At 33.7% G+C, this 8,482-nt stretch overlaps 2 protein-coding genes across 2 annotated transcripts; one reads left to right on the forward strand and one right to left on the reverse strand.

The window, feature by feature from the left end:
* The first annotated feature begins 295 nt into the window (after positions 1-295).
* On the forward strand, positions 296-4,656 carry LOC139885166 (preprotein translocase subunit SECY, chloroplastic). Its single transcript, XM_071869114.1, has 8 exons — positions 296-503; positions 1,180-1,325; positions 1,741-2,126; positions 2,847-3,146; positions 3,221-3,310; positions 3,393-3,516; positions 3,612-3,775; positions 4,244-4,656. Exons 1-8 carry the CDS (start codon positions 328-330, stop codon positions 4,475-4,477), a joined length of 1,620 nt encoding a protein of 539 aa, XP_071725215.1. The 5' UTR covers positions 296-327; the 3' UTR covers positions 4,478-4,656.
* On the reverse strand, positions 4,594-7,576 carry LOC139885177 (uncharacterized). The gene is made up of 9 exons (XM_071869122.1): positions 7,409-7,576; positions 6,582-6,714; positions 6,278-6,364; positions 5,998-6,125; positions 5,824-5,920; positions 5,632-5,709; positions 5,308-5,533; positions 4,986-5,209; positions 4,594-4,907 (listed from the first exon to the last, which is right to left on the reverse strand). Exons 2-9 carry the CDS (start codon positions 6,699-6,701, stop codon positions 4,872-4,874), a joined length of 996 nt encoding a protein of 331 aa, XP_071725223.1. The 5' UTR covers positions 6,702-6,714; positions 7,409-7,576; the 3' UTR covers positions 4,594-4,871.
* Between the last annotated feature and the right edge of the window lie 906 nt (positions 7,577-8,482).

The following is an 8,482-nucleotide window of genomic DNA, read 5'->3' on the forward strand; positions in this document are numbered from 1 at the left end:
TTTACCATATTGTTCCTAATAAATTAATTAAATTACAAAAGTAAAAGGGTTTTCTAGTTAATTGATTGATGGTAAAACTGTAAAGTAAAGAAAAAAATACAGAAAAAGTACATGTGACAATTAATCTGGGACGGAGGGAGTATTATTTTTTAACTGTCAAAATTTGTGTAGATGAAGTATATCTTTCTAAAAAGTCCTCGAAGTTTTATTTTTTCAAAATCTAACCTCATAAATATTTGTGATATCAAATAAATGCATTTCAGTTGGAACCCGCAAGTAGCAAAATTGCAAAACTTGTATGAACCCCAACTAGTTGGGATTGGGATAATGTTGATAACAGGAAGAGAGATTACATCATCATCATCATGGTATCTTTCTTGCAAATTACCAACTAAATTTCGCACTTCTAAAAATCTTAGAAGCAGCAATTCATCAGTTTGCAGGGCCTCACTTTCCGTTCACAGAAAACCCAACTCACTTTTATCATTATCTTCATCAACCAGGTATACCATTTACTTAAATAATCCATATTTTATTCAGTTACCTCAAATGGGCATTCTGAAAAATTCAATCTTGCTGCAAATTTATGTGGTTTTTGTTATGATTAGGGTTAACTGCAACATGGGTGTTGATAAAAATTTGATTTTGTTTCCAATTTAACGTTTCTTTATTATATTGAAGCTTTGGACTGGGAAGTAGGTGTTTCCCTTGCTTATGATTGAAATTAAATTCACCTTGTTACTGCAAATTTGCCTTTTATTTAAAGTTTGGTGTTTTGCCTTGTAGTTTTGGCAGTTGTTAGTTGTGAATGTCTAAAACCATTACTTCCTGTTTATATATAATTGTAAAATTTGTTTGGTTGATCAGTTTATTGTTAGGTTTAATGAGTTTGATATTTGAAATATTGTATTTAATCCTTCATGAACCTTATAATATTTAAGATTTTAATTGTAGGTTCTAAAACTGGACAACTATATTGTATTCTGTTGTTCATATGTTCTGTTCTGTAAAAAGGTTATCATTGTTATGTATATGATTTATACAAAAGGATATATATCCTTATATAAAATAGCGAAAATATTGTTTATACTAACTATACATTCCATCAACGTTCCAACGTATCATGTATGATTCGGTTGAATCTGCAGTAATTTGACCAATTTTATTATTCTTTTTCAGTTGTGAGAGCTCTAATTTTGATCCCCTAGGTATCAATTCAGGTCCGAATTCTGCTTGGGAAAGTGTTTTAGGATTGTTTTCGGAGACGTTTAATAGGTCCTCTGGTACAAGAAACGACAAGTCTTCCTCACCTAAAGGAGTTGCAGGTTTGAATCTTTTCTATGAGTCATGCCAAGTGGCAATATGGGTGGCCCAAATAGGTTGTGTAGCAGGTCAAAAATGGATAACAGTTTTTCTAAGGCTCAAAACTTGAAACGGGCAGGGTTGGACTTTTATTGACCAAAAACACTTTTGTTGATTTGTTTTAAAATAATTACCATGTCAACTGACTGCAGATATTATAGTTTTCTAATAATTATTTATTTTCTTGATTAACATTGCTTTAGGTGTTCTTATGTTTTAAAAGCAATCCACAAACGACTTTTGACTTGTTTGACCCGTTTACTTCTTAGCCAAATTTTCTGATGTTAATTCTTTGAGATGCTGGAGATGAAACATACACCAAATCGACCCATTGATACGAATCTAATGTTAGTTTTATTATCATTTTGTTTTCAATAGCTGCAATAGAGGATACATCCATTGATTTTGGAGACTTTTTCAAGGGCCCGTTACCAGGAAAGTTTCTAAAGCTTCTAGGATACTTGGCTTTATCTCGACTAGGAATATACATACCTCTCGGTGGGGTAAACCGAGAAGCATTTGTTGGAAATTTGGATCAAAACAGCATTTTAAGTACTTTGGATACTTTTTCGGGAGGTGGAATAGGCCGGCTCGGAATATGTTCTCTTGGTATAGTCCCGTTCATTAATGCGTCTATCGTTTTTCAGCTTCTTACACAAATATACCCTAAATTACAAGAACTTCAAAAAAGAGAAGGTGAAGCGGGCCGCAAGAAAATTCTTCAATATACTCGATATGCTTCCGTTGGATTCGCTGTTGTGCAGGTAAAAAGAATCACCTATATACATCCTTTTGACCTTTAAATGTCAAAGTTACCTATATACATCCTTTTGACCTTTAAATGTCAAAGTTGTAATTATTAAAAGACAAAATTACACAGATAGTCCTTGTGGTTTGTACTAAATTGCTAGGATAGTCAAAAAAGAATTTTTTTTTTTTTTTTTTATGCGGATAGTCCATGTGGTTTGCACACATTGCACGGATAGTCCAAATCACTAAAGACCATTATTTTGTTCCGTTAAATTTACTCATATGCTGGGCATGTGAGGGTATTTTCGTCATTTAACCTATCTTCTCTTTTTTATCTCTTCATCATCGTATCAACGATCATTAGTGATTTGGACTACCCGTGCAATGTGTGCAAACCACTAGGACTATCCGCATCAAAAAATTCTTTTTTGACTATCCTAGCAATTTGGTACAAACCATAGGGACTATCCGTGTAATTTTCTCTTATTAAAATCGAAAAATCTGTTTATTTTTCGTTGCTAATACTGGAATTGCTCAAGGTGGCAAAATGGTTGACTTGCTGTTTGGGTTGACGCTAAACACATTTTTGCCCATTCTTTTTTTTTGAACAATTAGTGTGCCAAATATAATCTACTGATTTGAATAAACTAATTTAGGATATTTTATGCAATTAATAATACACTTTTGTTACTTTTGACCTGTTTGACTCATATGGTGTTTTTTCGTGCGAGCAGGCAATTGGTCAAGCGCTGTTTCTTCGTCCATATGTCGATGATTTCAGCACGCAGTGGGTCTTATCTTCTGTTATATTGTTAACGCTTGGATCAGTATTAACAACATATATCGGGGAAAGAATCACCGACTTAAAACTCGGAAACGGTACATCACTGCTCATTTTTACAAGCATCATCTCCTATCTACCCGCATCATTTGGTCGAACGGTTGCCGAGGCTTTTCAAGATGGTAATTACACGGGCCTGGTTGTCATCGTTTTCTCCTTCATCCTGCTAGTTCTTAGTATCGTCTATGTTCAGGTACAATTACACATTTGCCCTTAATAACAAAAATCTACTTATTTGACAATGATATAAATTGTGTACCATTTCAGGAAGCTGAAAGAAAAATTCCGATTAATTATGCTTCAAGATACAGTAGTAAATCAGGGGGGATTCAGAAATCTGCTTATTTGCCTTTCAAGGTTTGTATCTTTTATTCAATAACCTTCAATACTTTTTTTATGAATGGTTAAATTTTATAATTTAAGCATGATTTGGTGACAGGTTAACAGTTCAGGAGTGATGCCAATTATATTTTCCACGTCATCATTAGCTCTTCCTGCTACTCTAGCACGCTTTACCGGTTTAAACGTGCTAAAAAATCTCGCTGTCGGTTTGACTCCCGGGGGTAAAAATATGATCAGTAGCATTTGCAATTATCTTAATGACATTTGGACCGCATTTGGTGTGTATGTAACTATACTTTTTTTTTTTAATTTGTAGGAATTTTTTTTCTCCCGACGAACATTGTATTGATAGGGTTCTTTAATTATTACTATACTTTCCTACAACTTGACCCTGATGACGTTAGCGAGCAGTTGAAGCGGCAGGGTGCTTCGATTCCTCTGGTACGACCTGGCAAAAGCACCGCAGCATTCATCAGAACGGTAATACCAAACCTCACATAATTTACCTTTCTACCGTATTTTTTTTTTTTTTTAAATTAAACCATGTTTCTTGCAAAAATGCAAGAATGAAAGTTATTTTTGAGAAATTGTCGACATCTATAATGTTCCATACATTAAGGGTGCGTTTGATAAAACTGAATGTTAAACGATGAATGATTTAAATTTAAAATCTAGATGATTCAAAGGTTCTTATTGAACTGAACGACAATAATAATCTGTTTGATAATTCTGAATGAACTCTATGAATGATGTAAAATTAATGTATCAACCTTTCAAATGAATAGATAAGAGAATATAATTGTTTGATAAGTGTTCTTAATGTATTAACCTTTCAAATGCAACATTAATGTATTTTAACTCTGTTTTTTCAAAATTATGTTTGGTTTTTGCAACCTTATATACATTATACATTATTTAAAAAACTTACTCTTTTGTTTTTGTGTTCAGGTTTTGAGTAGGATATCGGTTCTAGGGTCAGTGTTTTTGGCGGTTCTTGCAGCAGGGCCGGCAGTAGTGGAACAAACAACGCACCTGACTGCATTTCGGGGATTTGCTGGTACGTCGGTTTTAATTCTGGTTGGTTGTGCTACGGACACGGCAAGAAAAGTGCAAGCTGAAATAATTTCTCAAAAGTACAAGAACATTGAGTTTTATGAGATAGACAAAGATACAACCTTTTAAACCGGCAAGGCACAAATCGCAATATTTTTGTAATTTTGGATAACATATTATTGTAGTTCGTGTTTAGTCATTGTATTTATTCATAATGTACGATAATTAAAGTTAAATAACACTTATGTTGGATTAATCACTTGAATGCTTGGGATTGATCATTTGAAGGAGTTTTGGTCCAGTTGTTTATAGAGAAACAAGAACACATGCTTTACATAAATTCAATTTTAATAACATTAAACAACCTTGTACTAATACTGTACAAAGATTAAAAGGTGTTCTAGCAAATAGATCGACTCTTGAAACGATTCATACGATTAGTCTTTGCAGGTAGTATTTCTTCTTTAAATATAAATGCTTGTTCTTATGATCCAGCATGTGAAAGTACACCATAACAATCCATTTATAATATTGTCATATGTGGTTGCAGAACAACATGCTGAAATAAAAACAACAAAATGTCAGAAAACAACGTACTATAATCAAGAAATTTTCATGGTTGGAACAAAAAAATTACCTTAATCTGTGTGCGATTATACGTATAAGTAATATGAACATGTTTATCACTTGATTCGATAACAGCTGGATATGAGAATTCCATTCCGTCAGTCTCCTCCAACGTTAAAACCTCATGCCATGAATCACCATCGTCTTCTGAAACAGCAACTTTCAGCACACTTCTAGAGATCGTGTTATAAACAAGCAAAACCCGACCATCACTTAGCTTAACACCATCAATACCTGTTAACTCAGCACCAAAAAAAAATGGTCATTCTTGTAACAGTCTAGTTATTTTTGTTAAGTTGCAACAATTAAAAGAAGTATGATAGTTTAAAAACCTGAATTTGGATTGGGTAAACCGGTTGGGACTACAAAACTCCAAGTTTCACCACCATCGACGGATTCTGACATACAAACTCGACCAATGCCATCAAATGATCGTAATAAAACACGTAAATTTCCTTTTGCAGTTTTATAAGGTACCGGTTGGATCACACTGAGTGACTCGTTTTTTATATATATTGGCCCGTATTTTTTCCATGACCTGCCTGCATCTGCAGTCATCTGATTCACAAGTTATAGGAAAACTACACTGAGTATTTAATCCGTATGGTTCAATAAGTTGAAAACTAAATATGTGATTATAAAATTTTGTTTATAACCTCAACCCAAGCGCCCCATGAGTTCCAACTCTCGACAGACGAACCACATAGTAATTTCCCATTATCAAGTAACAGGGGCTGCAAAAAAATTAAAAATTAAAAAAAAAAAAAAAAAAACATACGTAGTACTTTTTAATGTATTTCATAGGTACGAGTCCTTAAATAACATATAGAATGAAACAAATGTAAAACCTTGTTTTTTATTGGTCCTAGGATGCCAGGTGGAAGTTGTTCTCGCGAACTCCATGTAATACCGCCATCGAGTGACCTCTTCATGCAGCCGCTCCACCTAAAATTAATATGACATGTCAAAATCACACATTTACTTCATTTAAAATTAGGGTTTAGGGTTTTGTAGAAACACACTTTTGAACTTCCTGCCCAATTTTATAAAAGAGAAGCAACTCATTAGAGGGAAGCTTAAAAAGTGCGGGGTTCCACATTGGAACGTCTTGTTGCTCGTCAGCAATAATCGGAGGTTGCCAGTGACCATCCTACACAAATCAACAACTTAATGGTTAAATTAGGTGTATATAATTTTGAATCTATAAAGACGTTAAAGCCGATATCTAATCTCCATGAACTTTAGTTACAACAACAACAACAACAACAACAACAATACCCAAATAATGATACATATACATACCTTGCACATTTGTAACCAAATTTTGACATCAGGTGCCCCCTCTTGTGAACCCCCAAAGTATGCTACCAAGAAACAGTCTTTATCAACCTGGAATAATAACCTAAATTAGTAAACCATAACCAACATTATGGAAATGAATAAAAATTATTTTTTGTCAAGTGTTCAAATTAGAAAATATTAGTCCTTTAAAAGGGTCGGAAACGGTCACATGATACCCCACTAGGTCCATATACATCTGAGTAAAAATACCCGTCTTCCCAGGTAACTTGAACTGGGAAAACCGCATCATTCATAAGGTTTATACCTCGACGATTGTGGAAGCATGACAACTATTAAAAGGAGGTGAATGTTCCGCAAAAGTTAACTCTTCTAACAATGGTTTCCATAAAGATTGGTCCTTTTTAATATCCATGTCTTGTTCCATTCTAGTTGAATTTCTGCATTCATCATTAGCTTAAATCAAATTCAATTCAAATATATACGAAAGGGGGCATCTTAACTTTGGTTACATCTGGACTGACTAACTTAATCAGATAGAACCTCCTTGCTATGTAACTTATTGGAATAACTACATTGAAGTTATACCATCTAGAAAAACACGTGCATAGTCAAACACAAACTTGAATCAAACTCAAAAATCAGGGATGTTGACTTTGACAAATTTTAAGTCAAAACAATCCGTGTACATAATCAAATATGGAGTACAAGCTTTGTTACTTTACCTTTCAGAAAGCACACGAATTTGACGAAATGATATTTGAAAATTCAGCATGTTATCAGATTTGACCAGATTATAGGCAAGTCTATAACTTTTTCTACATAAAAAATGAGGCTTAACAATCTTAAAATTTGACAGCACAGTACACAATGCCAAGAGCAAAATCAAGATTGATACAGCCACAAAACCTAGTTTTGCCATTCCCAATTAAATTTGCAAGGGGTCGAGTTCAAGAAGATTTAAAAAAATGAAAATTTCTTCAATTTAAGCACATAACACATATACAATTACATTTGACTATAGATGGGAATCCATAAAAAAGTTAAAAACTTTAATACTTTCTTATTTTATACATACAGTACAATAATTATCAAAAGACAAAATAAAATTGCATTAAAGAACTCAACGTCTACCTGCTCCGGCCTCCGGGGAAAAGGAAAGTGAGTCAAAGAACTTCTGAGTTTTTGCAGATACATACGATGTATATATAATCTGAAGCTATAATATAATATACTTGTTCATATACATCTGCTTAATTAATTTAATTATAATAAAATATATATTACTCCACTACTTGAAACATCCTCCTGTTGTAAATTGTCTGTGTTAATATATGTCGTATGGCTGTTAAAAAAATATAGTCGTATGACATTGACAATGGACAGCTCTCCGACTTAAAATTTTTTTACAAATCAGTACTTCAAAAATAGTGTAGTTATCTGTTTAGTCCTTAAGGGTTTCATTCAATGTGTATTCTTTGATTAATTGAATATTTTGTCATGTGCATTTAATTGAAATGTTGAACTATTTATGAGGTGCATTTATTTGTGATATTTGAATGATAAACGATGTTCACTTATTCATTAATTTATATTAAATTATATAGAGTTAAAATATTCTTTTAACCATTCAGCATACATCCATTTCCTTTAATATTCTTCATAAATTATATGCATAACAATTATCAAACAACTATAAGAGTGCTCCCAACCAAGACATGGTTTCTTCCAGGACTAACCAACCATTCAGCGCCACATCAGCACCTCCATCCCACTTCCTTACCAGGACTAAACCAGGACTAAACACTCCCAACAATGACACTCCTCCCTCAAATAAATTCAACCCACTATATTAATTAAATAAATACATGTACAACTTCAAAAGCAAAAGGTATCTGTGATTATTGCATCTCCCTAGTCCGCATTGTCCACAAATGGGCTGAAAAAGGACGAAAATGAGAACGAGTGAGCTGGGCGGCGGCCTGGGCGAAGGCTGGGCGGCCGTGGTGCCATCGGCTCCCAGCTGGGCGGCGGCCTGGGCTGGAGGTGGACGGGACCGTTGGGAGCGCTCTAATCTTTAACTTATACATTTATAACGTTAATACTTAGTTCATTCAGGATGCTTATCAAATAGATTATGGTCGTTCAAAATCAAATTCAATTAGAACCTTTAAATAATAATATTTTAAAACATTCATCGGTTAATCA

The sequence above is a fragment of the Rutidosis leptorrhynchoides genome, chromosome 1 (genome assembly GCF_046630445.1).
Source record: "Rutidosis leptorrhynchoides isolate AG116_Rl617_1_P2 chromosome 1, CSIRO_AGI_Rlap_v1, whole genome shotgun sequence".
Taxonomy (NCBI): Eukaryota; Viridiplantae; Streptophyta; class Magnoliopsida; order Asterales; family Asteraceae; genus Rutidosis; species Rutidosis leptorrhynchoides.